At 32.6% G+C, this 17,992-nt stretch overlaps 3 protein-coding genes and 1 long non-coding RNA gene across 5 annotated transcripts in view; 2 read left to right on the plus strand and 2 right to left on the minus strand.

Moving 5' to 3' along the window:
* Window positions 1-996: 996 nt before the first annotated feature.
* LOC145329982 (uncharacterized) lies at window positions 997-3,238 on the minus strand. The gene is made up of 4 exons (XM_080174485.1): window positions 3,127-3,238; window positions 2,688-2,862; window positions 1,668-2,220; window positions 997-1,177 (listed from the first exon to the last, which is right to left on the minus strand). Exons 1-4 carry the CDS (start codon window positions 3,205-3,207, stop codon window positions 1,018-1,020), a joined length of 969 nt encoding a protein of 322 aa, XP_080030611.1. The 5' UTR covers window positions 3,208-3,238; the 3' UTR covers window positions 997-1,017.
* A 1,236-nt stretch (window positions 3,239-4,474) lies between these two features.
* LOC145329984 (uncharacterized) lies at window positions 4,475-5,315 on the minus strand. The gene is made up of 2 exons (XM_080174487.1): window positions 4,875-5,315; window positions 4,475-4,622 (listed from the first exon to the last, which is right to left on the minus strand). Exon 1 carries the CDS (start codon window positions 5,198-5,200, stop codon window positions 4,895-4,897), a length of 306 nt encoding a protein of 101 aa, XP_080030613.1. The 5' UTR covers window positions 5,201-5,315; the 3' UTR covers window positions 4,475-4,622; window positions 4,875-4,894.
* Window positions 5,316-6,767: 1,452 nt separating this feature from the next.
* Window positions 6,768-8,405, plus strand: LOC145329985 (uncharacterized). 2 transcript variants are annotated; one of them, XR_013883200.1, is made up of 3 exons: window positions 6,768-6,876; window positions 7,281-7,347; window positions 7,577-8,405. It is a non-coding gene; the product is annotated as an uncharacterized LOC145329985 (long non-coding RNA). The 2 variants fall into 2 exon arrangements; XR_013883199.1 differs by lacking the exon at window positions 6,768-6,876 and having other exon boundaries at window positions 6,887-7,347; window positions 7,577-7,644; window positions 8,073-8,405.
* A 5,129-nt stretch (window positions 8,406-13,534) lies between these two features.
* The window catches only part of LOC145330903 (protein-lysine N-methyltransferase EEF2KMT-like), a 20,998-nt gene continuing 16,540 nt past the window's right edge, over window positions 13,535-17,992 (plus strand). Inside the window, exons 1-3 of the mRNA XM_080175569.1 lie at window positions 13,535-13,631; window positions 13,996-14,065; window positions 16,454-16,509. Coding sequence (XP_080031695.1) covers window positions 13,546-13,631; window positions 13,996-14,065; window positions 16,454-16,509 — 212 coding nt within the window. The 5' untranslated portion in view covers window positions 13,535-13,545. The remainder of the gene's footprint in view (window positions 13,632-13,995; window positions 14,066-16,453; window positions 16,510-17,992) is intronic.

A 17,992-nucleotide genomic window follows, 5' to 3' on the forward strand; every position in this document is an offset into this window, starting at 1 on the left:
TTTCTTTAGTCAAATGCAGTACATCCCTGTAATTCTCTCCATTTGAACTAAGTCTTCTTCTTCCAATTCTGGATAACTATTACGTCCTTTCTTCAGGTACGTCATCACTTTCTTTACATAGCCCAGGTGCAACGCGTGCATCGGATCACTGGGGGTATCTTGTATTAAATCCAAGCTCGGGTCAAGGTCAGAAAAACTGGTTTTCATGTTCTGATTATTTTCCTCTAACTTGCGGAATTTCTCGTCAGACCTCGGCGTACCCATATTTTGACTGTCACTGGGGTAAAATACATTCATTGATTCGAACAATACCAAGTTCTTTTGACGGAGATAAGTCTGTGAAAAAGCCATCCCTGGAAGGTCACAGTGTGGGCATCCATTTTTTGATCCATGGCCAAGAATGCCGAATACATCGGCTCTGGCAACGGCATCGTGGATGATGGTTCTACATTGAAAGGTATGTCCAGGTAATCCTTCTTGAATTAGTTTGTTGATGAATCGGGTAACATTATCCAGAAAGTTGTAACTGTAGGGACGCCTCCTCGTCTTCTCAAATATGCTGACTGGCAATATAACACTGAAATCCTTGTTGAAGAATAACCTGAAATAATAAAGAAGAATTAATAATAATAGCATTTAATACCTTAGACTTAAAATTGTAGTCACTGATTTATAAAACGTAAAGGCTGGTAAAATTTTACCGTAAAAGTGGTAAAAACTAGGTTTACTTATGGTATTAATTAAGTCCTGGTATACAGTAAGACAGATTTTTATATATGTATGCAATAGAAAAAAGTATCAATTGTAAACTTAGTTTTCTTTCTTATTTGTTTATTGAATGGTTTCCTAAACTTTGGCTTTAAAAATCTGGGCTGTCAATTGATGTAAAACAAATATTTTGATATCCTTTGAAATATAGGCTGCCAATCCTAAAAAATATTTTTTCGAGGGTCATGCTGTATATGAAAAGAACTTTATCCCAACCCAACCCTTTCAAATCCACAATATATTAATTACTTACCTAATCCAGACAGTATAATAGGAGATATGAGATCCCTGAGCTGCTTTCACTCCGTCGCCCGAGATGTCAAAAGTTATATGATCATCAACGGCCTGTTGTCCATTCAACCGTTTAAAGTCTGTGATGGCGTCTTGGAGGATCTCATAGGTAGGGAATCTGGAAAAAGAAATATATTTTTAACTAAAACTTGCACAATTCAAAGAAATTTTGCACCATCGGGCTCCAAATAATATTACGATGAAAAGTAATGGAACAAGGATGACAACATCCATAAAAACCAAAGCACTGTAACGGTACGACAAACGGACATTAACAATTGTGAAGTATCTGAACTGAATTTAAAAATATTAAAGTCGAACCAAAATTGAATGTAAGTAAATTTGTTAAAAAAAAATACTTCAAGAAGGATAAGGTTTATGCACATACTTAAATTTTAAGGAATTAATTATAGAGTGGCTTCGCTTATAATATTGTTCTCAAGTTGTCGCAGGAAGCAATATACCAAAGAATGATCAAACTGATAATTAGAACACTTGAAAGTTTGTTGTTAAAAAAGGAGAAAAATCGACATGTTTAAAATGGACGTACGGAAATTCTGGTAATGATTATAGAAATGCTACGCTTTCTAAATCGTATATAAACATACCTGCACTCAATCAGTGAACCAGGAGCATTTGTAGGATTATATTTGTTTTCTTTGATTTCAACTTTGTATTTGGGTTTGAATAATGTATTATATGACGGAAATTTGAAAATACACGAGCGTTTCAGAATCGCCAGGATGATTCTAACTTTGTTGTGAGAGATGGGGTTGTCTAGAACACAAACGCTTCTGAAATCATTAACAATTTCTTTCTCAAGTTCTGTAAGATGTTTGAAGCGATCCCCGTCATGATCGCCATCAGGTTCGCCATCAGGTTCGTCATCAGGGTCATCGTCATCATCTGGGTCAAAATAATCTTCAGGTATATCAAACAATTCGACGTGGTCCCAGTCCTCGGCATCTTGAATGCTGTCATTGTCTGCATCATTATTATCGTTGGTATTATTGTTGTTAATATTGTCTACAACAATATTAATGTAGTTTGTTTCTTCAGGATTGTTATTTAATCGCTCCAAAACTTGGTTTGCGTAGCATTGATAACATATACTTTCGGTTTCCTTTGTGAAGTTGGTATTGCAGCCTGTACAAACTTTACCTAAAAAAATACGATGTTAAACATGGTGTTTTATAGTTATAAACCTTCCCGGGACCTATGTGAAGGTACCCTGTAAAGGAGAACCCAATCGGTTCAGCGGTTAGCAAGATCCTTTTGAACAGACACACAGACATCCTGTTACTTTAGTATAAGGATAATGCCGTAAAGAAAAACTAGTCAAATTAGAAAGTTAAAAAATTAAAAATTCCAGAAAAAGTAGATAAATGTAGAGAGTGGGTGAAGGTGGGTTAGGTTAAGGGATCCCATGTAGAATATACACCCCTGGAACAAGGATATCTTGAGACAAACTTAACTAACGTTTGATCAAACCAATTGTTTGAAATTTAGATTGAAAGGAAAATAAAAAACAAAAATTGGGAGACAATGTTTGTGGGAATTTGGACAAACAAACAACAAACAGACAGACCGACATCGTTCTACTTTATATTACAGATATTGTAGGTTACCTTTTGACGATGCAGTTTCGTTCTCATATTCCACATCCATCAAATCCTCCTGCTGTTCTTCTTCTAGTAATGGCTGACTGTCTTCACTTTGTTGATGTTTCTTGCGCCAGTATTTACTTCTGGCTCTCGTTGCATTACAGAAGAGTTTTCTTATGGACCTCAGTTTATGCTGCAACTGGAAAAAGATTACATAATTAGTGAATTACTTATTTAAAATAATATAGGGGAGTTGTTATGGATCGTTATTTGGGCAAGCTACACGTGTCAATTGATTACAGTACATATGACTATACTGGTGTAAGAGCAAGCATGTTTATAGTGCGCTGACTGCAAGTGAAAAATAGAAATTAAAGTCGAGCATAGATTATACTTTAAGTACAGTAATGAAAAGTAAGGTCTCATCTTAAATATGTAGAAATAATTAGTTGTAAAAAGTCACCTGTACATTTTTCCTCTTATCTCCACTTCTTATACGCTTCAGTAGAGCTTTAGAGAGTGTACCAATCAAATTGTCTCCCATTTCAATAACGTCTAACAGGGGTGTATAGGTAACTCCTGAAATAAGAAGTATATGTTATAATCAGGGATGTATATTCTGCATGGGATCCCCTGCTCAGGGGGGGGGGGGAATAAAAAATAAGTGGTTGGAGGAAAAAAAAATGTAAAAATTAAGAAAACTGAAAACATTTTTTCCATTTTGCCCCCCTCCTTGGTTAAAAAAACTAAAAAAATGTGTGGTAGGAGGGATAAAATAAATGAAATATAGAGTTCTTTAAATATTTTTCTATTTCCCCCCCTACTTTTTCAGAAAAATCTAGGGGGGAAAAAAAATAAAAAATTTTGTAGCAGGGGAAAAAAAATAAATCTTGTGCAGAATATACACCCCTGGTTATAATAATAAGGTTATTACTTGTTTACATATAACGAAAGAAGGAGAAAGCAAAAAAGGGGGGGGGGGGGGAGTGACACTTTTTGAAACCAAAATTAAATGTCAAAGGAACTCACAAAATAAAGAGTTAGAGTTACAAACATAAGAAAATACCCTTATTTATTCTTTGATTGTCTATAAAATTTATTAAACTTACCTATCAAAATTGTGATCCAATTATACATACGTCATCCAGCGTTGGTCTGACATTTTTTTACTTTGAAAAAAATAACTATATACAATATATACATAAAATTTTGTTTGTTCCAGTCCTGACCTGGATAATACCTATATAAATTTCCTGCCTTCCCTGAAAAGCCGACGAACGCATATATAATCGAGCCCCACTGGTCGTGACTTTTGCAGAATTCTGCAGTTGCATGGAGTTTTATTATAACAACAATGTTGAACCCAGAAAATTTGTTAATTTGCTATAAAATAAATAATAATAAATAATATAAAACAACATAACAAAAATATCAAAAAACAAAAACAAAAAATAAAACATATCAATTAAGATCTCCTAGAGAGCTATAGCCAGAAGCTTAAAAAACTGTACACGTGCATACGTAATCGTCGGCTTTAGGGGTAAATAATGTTTATTAATGTTTATATGCAGGAAATTATATATCTGCACGACCAGTGGGGCTCGATCACTGTCACCATGGGTACTTAATTATAAAATATATGGGCGCTGCAATCAAAGAGAGGTTAACGTAAATGTTCTGAAAGAACAAATTGATGTTATCCTCTTAGGAAATACCCCCCCCCCCCCCTAGAAAAACGGCGCCTGGCCTCTACCTAGCCGTATAACTTAACCTAGCCTAACCTAACCCAGCAATTTAGTTTGGGGGGGGGGGATGGGGAGTTAAATAATACAAACAAAATTTTCTAAGAGGATAACGCCACAAATTACAATTAAAATTCGCTTTCAGCATGGATATCCGGAGGCTGGATGAAATCGCCGGCGGCGAGCTCGGCTTCTCCTAGCTTCTCCTTTCTCTTCCCTGAAAGGAAAGAACATTGAATTAAAAATGAGAAAACTAAAGCGTTTTTTAATGAAGAAACTCAAAGAATTCTGAAACATTTTTTGGTTAAAAACAATTTTTTCCCCTGCTACAAAAGACAACTAGCCATGAACAAGAGCAGGTGATTTGAAGCAACTTCCATCATTGATCCACTTATTTCTTTTTTCCCCCTCCCCTCCCCCCCCCCCCGGAGCAGAATATACACCCCTGCAATAATTTCGTAGTTTTTACCTTGTTACTCTGGGTTTTATTTAGAAAAAAGGGCTGACGTTGGTGAGGAAAGGTGCACAGTCGGCTTCATGGTCAATGACATATCTCTCGGTATCATCCAGGCGGGGTCTCTCGTTCTCGTAGAGATTCTCGGGCATAGGTTCATTCTTCTTTAAGTGTGTCTCTACCCAACCGTGATGGTATAACAGTTTTACTATTTCAACAGCGTCATCAATGCCACATGATTCTTCTTGAACTCGAATATTTAGCTTGGAGAAGAGTCTCAACATCCTAACCATGAGGGCGTCCCATCTGTCATGCAGCTCGTGGTATTGGTATGGATCCATCCTAATTTGAGGAATGATTATTTTGTTTGTCTTGTTTATTTTTGGGAGGGGTGTGATTAATGTTTTTTAACTTTCCGGTATTTTATTTGTCCTTAAACAAGGGGGGGGGGGGGAAGGCCTGGAGCTCCGGAACCTGGAGGCCTATCCAAAAAATATTAAAACTTGGGAAAATTCATCATATAAGAATGATTTTATCCCTAATAACCTATACTCTCAGTCCAAAGATAAAGCCTATACTCCCTGTTTACGCAAATGTGTCAAAACTTCCCCCCCCCCCCTATTTATTTAAAACAAATTTTGTAGCAGGAGAAAAAAAATAAATCTTATACAGCTAATATACACCCATACCTGTTATTATGATGTACGCGTACCCAGGTGATTGACTTGAATAGCCTGTTATTCAGAACTATCTGAAAAGGTAGAATATTTAAGAAATAAAAAATTACAAAATAAAAATAGCTCGTATTCATTCGAATCCGGTGGATAGGAACAGGTGTTCTCATTCATACGCAAAAAAACTAGGTAACTAGCATATCGTATTATATGCATGGTTTTCTACGAATATAAAAATCTAAAAGCATAAGATTAAAAACAGTTATTTTTAGCCAGTGCCTCCGGCACCTCTGGGCCAAAAAAGTAGTTTCATTCTTATAATTGTACTCCTATATTTGCGACAATCCGTTTATACTACGGTGCAAGACATATATTTATTAATTTTACATTTAAAAAAGTCCTGTATATTACGTAAGCTAAAAAGAGTCCCAAAAATGGGAGAAAAAACGAATACGAAGAATATTTTAGAAAGAATTTTCAATAATTAATGATAAAATTTGAATTATAAAACAGAATGTTACATATTAACTTCAAAATTCACTGTAATTTCACTAAAAATGATTACTAAAATACAAAAATGCACCGTAGTCATATAGTCCAGTTGAATTATTGCGCCGATGGAAAGTTACGGTTGCCAACATACAGATTGAATAGGTGGCAAAACACTTTGCAAGACAGTTATATTTTTAATCGTAAAATTGCAACGAATAATAACATTTCATGAATTATATAAGTTATGCAGTTTTAATTAATTAACCGGTAAAATATTAAAATGATATTATATACATAAGGTGTTTTTTAAAGTTTGGCAACTTTGTCCAGCACGTTGATTTTATCATCTGAAAACAGGGTTACGAAAGTTAAATTAATGTAAATTTTTTTTAATGTGAATGTAATATATTTTTGCAATGACTTAAATGAAATATCATCGATAAAATATAAAAAAATATATTGCAATGGATATAAAAGAAATATTTTTCAATATAAAGTTGTATACCTGTACAGAGCATGTGCATGAATGCCGCTATACCGATTGAAAACTATTGTAAACAATGAGTGTTATATTTCAAGTCTCTTAGAGAAAATACGTGTTATATCCAAGTATGATTGACAGGAGATGGTCCATGTCACAAGATTTATATGAATGTCAGTTAAGAACGCCTAGAGAGCTATATATTCAGAAGTTTAAAAAAGTACTTGTCTACCAGTCTTGGCTGTTAGTGTTGATATATGGACCCTGCAATCAAAGAGCTGATATTCAGAAGTTTAAAAAAGTACGTGTCCACCTTCAGTCTTGGCTGTTAGTATATGGACCCTGCAATCAAAGAGTGGTTTGCGTAAAAGTAAGTGTTTAAATAATTTTAATATAAAAACATTAATAATATAGGACCTTGAGCGTACGGTTTTAGGCTGCCTTCGATTAACGGTTTAAGTTTTACTAGCGGCTATGCCCCTTAGAAGCCTCTAGGGGCACTTAAAGTAGGAAGAGAAAAGTCGAGGCCTCATCCTATTTTTAATTTGAGTTTCAGCTATAGATTAAAATAAATAAAAAGCTTCGTTGTAAAAGAGAACAATATTAATATATTTATATAATAGGATAATTGTTTTAAGCCTTTTTTAAGCCTTTTTGATTTGATCTAAGAAACACTTTTTATCCTATTCTTAATATTAAATAATCCGGGTTTAATATATATGAATGTAAAAGAAATATTAATAAATTATATTTAAATTGAATATTGTTTTTCAGGTTCAGCAACACTGATTCATCAGAAATAACTATTTGGGCGCTGCAATTAAAGATTGGCGAGATAGAAGTAAGTGTTTAAATAATGTAATAAAAAATCAATATAATTTAGGACCTTACGCATGGTTTTAAGCTGCTTCGATAAACTGTTTGTTTTATAATTTTTTAAACCTTTTTGATATATGATATAAGAACGACTTTTTATCCTATTCTTAATATTTAAAGTATTCTACTATTAATATATATAAATAATAATAGAAATATTAACAAATTATATTTCAATTAATATTGTTTTTCAGACTTAACCAGGAATCAGATTCGTGAGAAAATATATGGGCGCTGCAATTAGTGAATGGTTTACATAGAAGTAAGTGTTAAAATAATTTTAATAAGAACATGGATATTTTAGGCCATGTTATTAAGACTATCCTTTAACGAAGCCTTTTTAATTCAACCTTGCTACGAAGCCTTGTGTGATGGTAGAGTGTTTGAGTTCTTAGGGAACCACACTAATTACATAATATTATCTTGAGTTAGACAGGTTTTATAAGCTGTAAACAGACTAATACAATTAGATATGTCATTATCTTTAAATTATTTATTATAATCTATATAATAGCACCTTTGAAATAAGCTCATATTATATCCAACCTATATTCGCCCTTTAAGGTTTATGATTGTTTTAAGCGTAACGAATTTTTATACCCTTAATAGAAAGATATTATAAGATGTGTTTTATGTAAAATAATATTAAAAATATATATAAATTATATTTCAATTAATATTCTTTTTCAGGTTTAGCTTCGCACACAGCTGGGTTTATTCTCTGATTATAAGCTGACCGCAATTCGACCGTGGAACATTTCTTGCACCAACATGAAGCTGTTGCCATCAGAAATTCATCCGTTAAAAGTAAGTGTTTAATTATTTGTAATAAAAGATAGTTGGAATAATCCTACACGCAACTACGGCAACACCTCGGCCCCAAAAGGTAGTTTCCATGTATACAAGCATAACAAATATGAAGTTAATATACACAGACACACATCGAACTACCTTTATGAAACTGTATACTAAATTATATTAACAATTAAGCTATTATTAAATTTATTAGATAGATATTAAACTGGTTAGACAAAAGTTAATACATAAAAATAATGTACTAGATAGGTAGCTATTTAAAATTAGATTTTACTACTTTATATTATTGAAACAGTACATTCAGGATATTATTAAAATCTAAACAGCATTACATTCATCCTCGTGCATGTTTACTTCATGAAGAACAGCTGCCAGTTCGGCAGCCTGGGCAGCGGCGGGCAGCAGAGGGGAAGGACGGCAGCGATTAAGATGTGTAGTAATCCATCCATGTTGATATAACCTCTTACAAACCTCCCTCTGGATCTTGACATTGTCAGTTCTGGCTCTAATCTCTAGACTCTCTCTTAAAACTAACATACGACTATTTAATTCATACCATAACTCCAAATTCCCGTTATAAGACATTCTTAGTTTCTCTCAGTCTGGTTATGTATTGATAACTGAATTAAACTTTCTCTAATAAGCAGGCACGTACACAAGCTGTATCTACTTTCTCCATGAAATTTTCCCAAAACCGTTAACTTTCCTTTTTGTAAGGCCTTTTTGATTTGTTAATCCTTTAATTGCTTAATTTAAAAATGAATATTCTTTTTCAGGATTTTGGAGTTGAACCAGTTTTGAAGTGTGGAGCTTTGCAGTTCCATGGAGAACAACTAGAGTTCCATCTCAAGATGTAACAGTCACAGATTATACAAAAAATTTCATTATTTATTATGACGACAATGTTGAACCGAGAAAATATGTTAGTCAGTTAAAATTAACAAATAATTTACAGAACGATACTAATAAGTTTTATTATGTCAATGTTGAACAGAGAATATTCTGTTAGTCAGTTAAAATTAACTCAAATAAAGCGTATTGATTACAATCAGTGTTTATTATGACGACAATGTTGACACCTAACATTCCACAAGCTAAAATTCTAAAAAATATTGACTTTAACATATAAAGCGTATTGATTACAATCCGCCCAATCGGTGTTTATTAATTAAGTTCTACTCGAGAGCTCCAAACATTCCACAAGCTAAAATTCTAAAAAATGTTATTTACAGAAACGATACTAGTAAGTTTTGTAGTTTCAGTATTGACCTGGATAATATCTATATGACCTGTTATGTTATAATATGAAATAAATTCTAAATAAAATCATTATCATCATTATATTTTATTTGCGATTTTTATCATTAAGTAGAAGGATGTTTGTTTGGAAAAATCTGGACTTAGCCTAAAAATTTACCTAAAAATATTGACAAGAATTTAATTAACAAGTAAGAATGGAAAAACCTACCTTAAATACTGGAGATCTTGAGGCAAGTATAAACTTGTGCACTTTTAATTTGGAGGTACTAGTTTCTATCAAACAATCAGTAAACTCTGGATCCTCAAAACAATTCTCCAGGTCACCAGAGAGACAGGATACTGCACTTTCAGGTCCAGGTTTTATAACTTCCAGCCAAATAGTCAGAGTACCTCCAGGTAGGAGACTTGCCTGATTGTTCTTCAGTACATTAATCTCCATAAAAGCAGCATTACAATTTCCCTCTCCAGGTGGCACTGTTATCAATCGACATTTAGGCATCAGTACTAGACTGTTGTTATCTTGGATGCCAATCTTTTGTAGTTTCAGTATTGACCTGGATAATATCTATATGACCTGTTATGTTATAATATGAAATAAATTCTAAATAAAATCATTATCATCATATTTTATTAATTTCATATTCCATATAACGAAAGCAAATAGTGCTGAGTAAAAGGATGTTTGTTTGGAAAGTATTAGGTCTGAATATTTCCTCATTATATTTTATTTGCGATTTTTATCATTAAGTAGAAGGATGTTTGTTTGGAAAAATCTGGACTTAGCCTAAAAATTTACCTTGTCAATTTTTACCAAAAAGTTGGTCAAATTTTACCAAGTTTTTTTTTTTGGCAGAGTCCAAAAATCTGGACTTAGCCTAAAAATTTACCTTGTCAATTTTTACCAAAAAGTTGGTCAAATTTTACCAAGTTTTTTTTTTTGGCAAAGTCCAAAAATTTGGACTTAGCCTAAAAATTTACCTTGTCAATTTTTACCAAAAAGTTGGTCAAATTTTACCAAGTTTTTTTTTTTGGCAAAGTCCAAAAATTTGGACTTAGTCTAAAAATTTACCTTGTCAATTTTTACCAAAAAGTTGGTCAAATTTTACCAAGTTTTTTTTTTTGGCAAAGTCCAAAAATCTGGACTTAGCCTAAAAATTTACCTTGTCAATTTTTACCAAAAAGTTGGTCAAATTTTACAAAGTTTTTTTTTTTGGCAAAGTCCAAAAATTTGGACTTAGCCTAAAAATTTACCTTGTCAATTTTTACCAAAAAGTTGGTCAAATTTTACCAAGTTCATTTTTTTTGGCAAAGTCCAAAAATCTGGACTTAGCCTAAAAAAATACCTTGTCAAATTTTACCAACTTTTTGGTAAAAATTGACCAAATTGTGTTTTTTTGTCTAAGTCCGAAAAATAGAGTTGTAAAATTGACCACATTTTTGGTAAAACTTCCAAAAGTGGTAAAATTAAAAAAAAAAAAAAAAAATTTAAATTTAGGCTTCATTGTATAAAAGTCATTATTTTAAGGTACTACAACTGATTATGAAGAGCTGTTTTTTATTTAAAACACAAAAAACGGGTTTTTTGGTTTCGTCAAATTTTACAAAAAAAATGGTAAAATTTGACTAATTTTTTGGCTAAAATTTTTGCTGGTAAAATTTACCACGAAACTGGTATATTTTACCAGGTTGACCAGCTTTACCACTTTTCTGGTAAAACGACTCTTTTTTTATGGTATTTCGTAGAACCTGGGTATAAAGCAGTTTTTCAACAAATTTACTTACAATTTTGCTTCGACGCTTATACATTTATATTCTGATTATTCAGTTCTGACACTTTATAAGTGTTCATTTCCGTTTGTCCTACCGTTTCAGTGCTTCGCTTTTATAGATGTTGTCATCCTTGTTTATACATTTTTTAGTTTAAAAAAAACACTAATTATTTGGTTATAGTCCCTTTCGTCGTATTTTCCAAATGGCTTTTGATAGGTTAGGTCATATTGGGTTAGGTGATTGCCCCGCAGGGGCTAGAAATAAGAGAAAAGCTACTGTGAAAATACGTATAAACGCCCCTTAAGGGGCGTTGCCACGAAAGGGACTACCCAAATAACCTAATGTTTCTAACAGATTAGGTAAGGTTTAATACTTGAATGTGTTAATGTTCGACTGTCTGTCTGACAAATAGAGATAATCTAGACATATTGTCTAAATCTGCCAATATGAGAATGGTAACGGCATATTCATTAGTTCAAACATTTTCCAGCTTTTGAGTACGTAAGGGCTTATTTTTTTCATTTCGTACGCACTATGAGACCGCAATAAATTGTCGAAATTCATAGGATAATGCTTTTCTTAGGTAAATCATATCGTGTAAAATTTCTTCCCTCATATAATATGAAGCACTTAACAAATCAAACAATAAGTTAGTAATGAATAGTTGAATTTCTTATGATGAAGTTAGCTTTTTAAAAATGATATCGACAATAAAATTCATTGCGCTATTTCTTGAATAGATCTCATATATACGAAAAATAAACAATAGTTTTTGTCAGCTAGATATACCTTTTTAACTTTGTCGAAAAATAGGGTCTGATAGAATATCTAGATATATTATATCTATTGTCTGACATAAGGAAATTGACATTATTTAATATTAGTTTGACTTTAGAAACATGTTTGATAAAAAACACAATTAAGAAAAAGTTTGACAATTTTGGGATGAACAACTATTCATTCTTATATGAAAGATGTTTGTGTGATTATCTGTATGTCAATACCAAAAAGAATCATTTGCAGGGAGGGCAAGACAAATCCGTGAATTTTACCCCTAAAAATAATTTGACTGTACTGTGAATCTAGTTACTGTTCAAAATTCTGTCTCTCTTTTCCTGTTCTTTCTTTGTACCATTACTTTTATCATGTTAAAAAGAGTTCTATGTTAGTTATTTATAAAGATCTATTGTAATTAGGGCCGGTTAATAAGAGATAGGTCTTGTCTTTAATTTAGTCACATTAGAATTTTTCTATCGCTTTCAAACTGCATGATGACTCCCATAATAGTTAGGTACGATTTAGGAAGCCTGGCAACTCTATAACCGTTACTAAAAAGTCCCTACGTCCATTTAAAACATGTTGATTTTTTAACTTTTTTTACAGCAATTTTTTATTAGATATAATAATCCTATTAATCTGATTTTTGGAATTCTGATTCCTATTACAACAAGGTACAATGTTATGAGCAAAGCATCTAGTCATATAAATGTCAGTATGTAAGATTACTAAAAGAAAAATAAGAGAAAAATTCCACTTGAAGGTCAAATAAGTAAATTCTAGAGTTACTAAATAGTAACTATTACTGTAGAATTTAAGTCTAGAATACAATGTAACTTAACTGTGACCAAAGAAAGTCAATTTTATCTAGGGATATCAGGGATAAGACAATGGCCGATAAATTGATATACATCCCCAATGATGATACACAAAATTACACCTTCTGTTGATTACAATAAGTGGTTGAAACATTAGGACACCCAACTTGATGAACCAACCAATCAAACTCTGAATTCGAAAAAATTCTTAGCCAAACTAAATAGCATCATATTTCAGCCAATTTTCCACGAATATAAAAATCAAAATCATAGAAATAATACCAGTTTTGTTATTATAATAAGCTTTCTATAATACAATGCAAGGGATAACTATTATCTACCTTAAAATGCAATAATGACGTCACATCTATAGTCTTAAGTCGACATAATGAAAAGAAAATAGTTTTGTTGGGACAGTTGGCTACCACTTAATCTCTGAAAAACGCACAAAGCGACTGTTAGCAGAAAAGAAAGGAGAAAGTTCAGTGTCAAACGCGCTTGTGACATCTAAAAACAAACACATGAACTCACACTACAATAGCTTTTTTTATAAAGAGAGTTTTTTAGTTACTATAGTTTAATTTTTTAATGTATTGCAATTTTTGATTTACTTGATTTCTTTACCAAAATTTAATAACAATGACAATTTGTATTTGTTTATGTATGTATGGATAGTTTTTAAGCTTAAAAGTTGTCAATACATTATACAGATTATAATCAAAATGGGAAGAGTAAAGATAGATTGGTTGGACGTTTTATCAAGAGTTTTTGGCTTCACTTTCTACACATGTCTTCACACCAACCATAGGTAAGCTAATTCTTTCCTCAGGGCTTGATATGATGATTCCTATAATAGTTAGGTAAGGTTTAGAAAACGAAGCAATTATATACTAGAAAGTCCTTATGTATATTTAAAACTGGTTTCAAATTATTTTGAAAACATTTTTTGTGTGATATGATAGTCCTATTCAAGGTACAATATTATAAACGAAGCATATCTATAATCCTTAAAATTTAAGTATGTCCTTACACAAAATCCTGTATTTAATCAATATTGCAACAAATTTAGATACAATTTTTTAAGGCTTATTGATATTTTGCTTATTAGGTTCGTATACTCTAAAGTCTATATGTATGTTTGTATATAGGGTAATAAATATATTATTGTTTAGGGTTTGGCAGGACGTGGCAGAAATATTGGCTAAATGTTTGGAGCTCGAACTTGGTGCACACAAAATTCAGGTCATACACAATGGATTAATCAGTTTTAATTTGGTAGAATATGTTATTTTTTATTATCGGTTATATATGAATGCAACCTTAATTGGCATTATTTTTTTATGTGATATAATTATCCTATTCATCTGATTTCCTTAAACAGACGTTAATATACTGTGTATTTACATTATTTCAACAAATTTACCTACAATTTTGTTTAGACTTATACATATATTATGATTATTCAGTTTTGACATTCTACAAGTGTTAATGTTCGTTTGTCCTACAATTTCAGAGCTTTGCTTTTATAGATGTTGTCATTCTTGTTGTTATTATTATTAAAAGCATTTTTTTTGTTTATTTTCATAAAATTTTTCCTATTGTCAAAACTGGTGAAATATGTCATGTCAATTTATAGCATTGATAAAAAGTGGTCAGAGCCCTCATTATCTGATTGATTTATCTATGATGTCAACTATCTTTATAATAAAGTAACAGGATATGTGTGTATGTACCAAAGGATCTCGCTAACTACTGAGCCGATATGTAGCTTTTCATAGGTTCTGGGAAGGTTTATAACTATTTTAGGGAAGGGTACTACCACCCTACCAAAAGAAAACATCCCTAGAAAAAAATTAACATTCCCCGCCCTTCAAATGCGTATCCGCTAGTATACAATAAATCAATAATCAGAAGTATGTCATATGACTTCTTACGCATGTTAATACAATAACCACACAAAGTTTTTAAATTTTTGTGTACAAAAATAAAAAAAAAATTGGGAACTTTCTACATCCACTATCTAATTTTTGTGTTTCTTATCCTCTTTCTGGTTCTAGTTTGAATGGTAGTAATGCATAATCTTTTATAGATTGTAAAGCAAAGCTTTATGCAGTAGGGTGTTCCAAAAATAATGCTGTATTTTTAATTATCTTGTTTGCTCTTCATGAAAAATTGAGGGAAAAAAAGATGTACCTCATTGACAATAAGTGAATTTCGAAGATTAATAGACATCACTTTTTTGGTGTACTGTAAAAAATAATATGAAACACTGATGTATGTAAATATTTGTTATAATCTTTATTACACGCAAATTTAATTCTTTGGACAATTCTAACATTCCTAAATAAACCATAAAATCTGTCTGTTACAAACGGACGGACGGACCGACCCTAAACTAAAAATAAGCTTCGCTTTTAACAAGCATAAATCCATCATTTGAATGTATTTTGAAACTCTCTAATGTGCATATAAGTTTTGTGGTCTAAATGTTGCATACTTTCCAACCTCTGAGATTTCATGTTGCCATCTCTATCACACGGTTGCCAGATTCTGCAATCAATTTATTGAGGAATAGGGTTGCCAGATGTTTCATGTTTCCAGTTATAGTTAAAATATGTTACCATAACTCCAACTTCTGATAATTCTCTATTACACCCATTGCTTGATCTTGAACCGGGTTGAAAGATTTTAGAATCAAAAATATTTTTAATAACACTTTCACATGTTGCTTTCTCTAAAACAGTGCTAACAAATATTTTACCAAATATTTTACTAAATTTTAAGTAAAATATATTGCCACAGGGTTGCCAGCTTTCCTATTGCTAGATGTTTAAATTTAATTTTGCATGGCGGGGTTGCCAGGTTATCAATTATTCTTTGCATGACATGGTTGCCTTATTATCAATTACTCTTTGTAGGACAGGGTTACCAGATTATCAATTATTCTTTGTAGGACAGGGTTACCAGATTATCAATTATTCTTTGCAGGACATGGTTGCCCTTTTGTCAATTAATCTTTGTATGACAGGGTTGCCCGCGACCGTGGCATCCGCTCGTCGTCGGGAAGGTGATAGGTTCGAATCTCGGTCCGACACCGCGTCATAACTAAAGACTTTAAAAATGGTTCCTACTGCTGCTATGTCAGGTGCGCGACATAAATAGTTAGAGTAGGGGGAATGCCTTGGCTCAAAACAGGCGCAACTCACTACCACGCACAGTTAGGACTTCTCAGACAAAGGTCGTGCAATCAAAGGGTTGGTTGTCTGATGGGCAAATGGATGCTTAACACCGCAATCATAGGGATTAGGGCTGACAACCCTATCCCATATTCATAAAAAGCCACATTGTTACAGAAACACTGACAAATTGTCAGCGGCCTATGCTCCCCCTGTGGAGTGAAAAGGGCTTGTATGACAGGGTTGCCAGATGACCAAGTTCTCTTTGCAGGACAGAGTTGCCAGATTTTCAAAAACTCTTTGTATGACCTGGTGGCCAGATTACTCGTAAGTTTTCAGGTTGCCATTTATTAGAACAACGTTTTTTTTACTGTTTTAGGGCTAAGATATTTAGAGCAAAGGAAGGAAATTAAATTGTTTACAGAAAAGTAAATTGATTATATTTAATGTTTAGAATGTGATGATTGAATCTGTAAAAACCCACAGCAGTTCTAATGTTCCTATTTCAAGGTATTCTCTGCTTTTTACAATGGGGGGGGGGGGGGAAGGGGGGAAGCAGATTGATGGTCAATAACGTTTTCTTATTCTTTGGTTTAACAACCTTGAGGACTTTTTTTGAATTTTGATTGGATTATTTAGATGAGTGATCAAACTTTTCAACCACTAATTGTAATCAACAGACGGAGTAATTTTGAGTATTATCATTGGGAATGTACATCAATTTATTGGCCATCTCTGCATGTTTTATGAGTTTAGGGTTAAATGAGAAGGGATTTAACACCCGCCTTAACCTTTAAACTAGAAATTAATATAGAGGTGAATTGTAGATTATAAATGGCAATAAAGATTTATTTAGGTATGAGCCTGTATGTGTGTGTGGTCTGTGTGTATGTCTGTGTGTGTGTGTGTGTGTATGTTTGTGTATGAATATTATTGATTGCAACTTTAAGTGTATATGTGTTTAATGTTTATTTATTGATATGTGTGTGTGTGTGTGTGTGTGTTTGTGTGTAGTTCTATACAGGGTGCGCTCAACTAAATTGTCTCAAATTTTAAAAAAGAAATAATGTCTTTGTTAAGGTTTTAAAGCTTTGGGCAATTAAGGATGTAGAATATACGTGGATATTATGACAGGAGGAAAAATTACGTCAATTTAGGTTGCTATTTACCCTATCATTTAATGATCAGTATGTTTATCCCGTAGTAGGGGACGAATGGGATAATGTGGTGGAGGGAGGAGATAGTTATCTTAGCCAGCTACAACTTTTACTTTATTAGAATACACGATAATCTGGTGTAAGATCCAAGATAAATTTATTTGGGCAATATAATCAAAGCTTGTAAACGAATATTTTAAAGATATTATTTTTTATAATTTTATCTGCGCACCCAGTATATGCATGGTTTAGTTGAAGTTTGCCAATTAAATGTTTAGTTGCAAATTTAAAGGAAAACTTTGCTTCAGGCTAAATGCTCAAGCATAAAGTCACATTTTCTTATAATCTAATAACTTCAGCCATAAATCATGTCATATATCCAGCCTGACTTTTATAATATTTGGTTTTCGAGTGCCCCCTTACCCCCCTAAACCTTATATGTTAAATGAAAAGAAGGGGTGTAGGAGGATTTTTTTGTGAGGGGGGGGGGGGAAACAAGCTTTCCTAATTATGCTTAACTAGCCATTGTACCTTGTTGTCCTCAGAATCATTTAAAAGATATGTCTTGGATGATTGAGAAAATATAGTTACCAAAGTAGAAAAAATTATGAATTAAATAAACGTAGTATGATTTCTAAATCGGATTTAATTGTCGTCACGGACGTCCCCTGATTATAGGAAAACTTTGCCTCAAAAAACCTACTGACACACTAACAACCATCATATTACTGTGTGAAACTACCCAAAAGAAAATGTTTAGAGTTGTAATAATTTTTTTTGGTGTTTTCCCAGGAACTGGCAAATGGACCTTAACCCCCCCCCCCCTACCACCCCAA

Source organism: Acartia tonsa, chromosome 10, assembly GCF_053477335.1.
Source record: "Acartia tonsa isolate MP-2025a chromosome 10, ASM5347733v1, whole genome shotgun sequence".
In the NCBI taxonomy this organism is placed as follows: Eukaryota; Metazoa; Arthropoda; class Copepoda; order Calanoida; family Acartiidae; genus Acartia; species Acartia tonsa.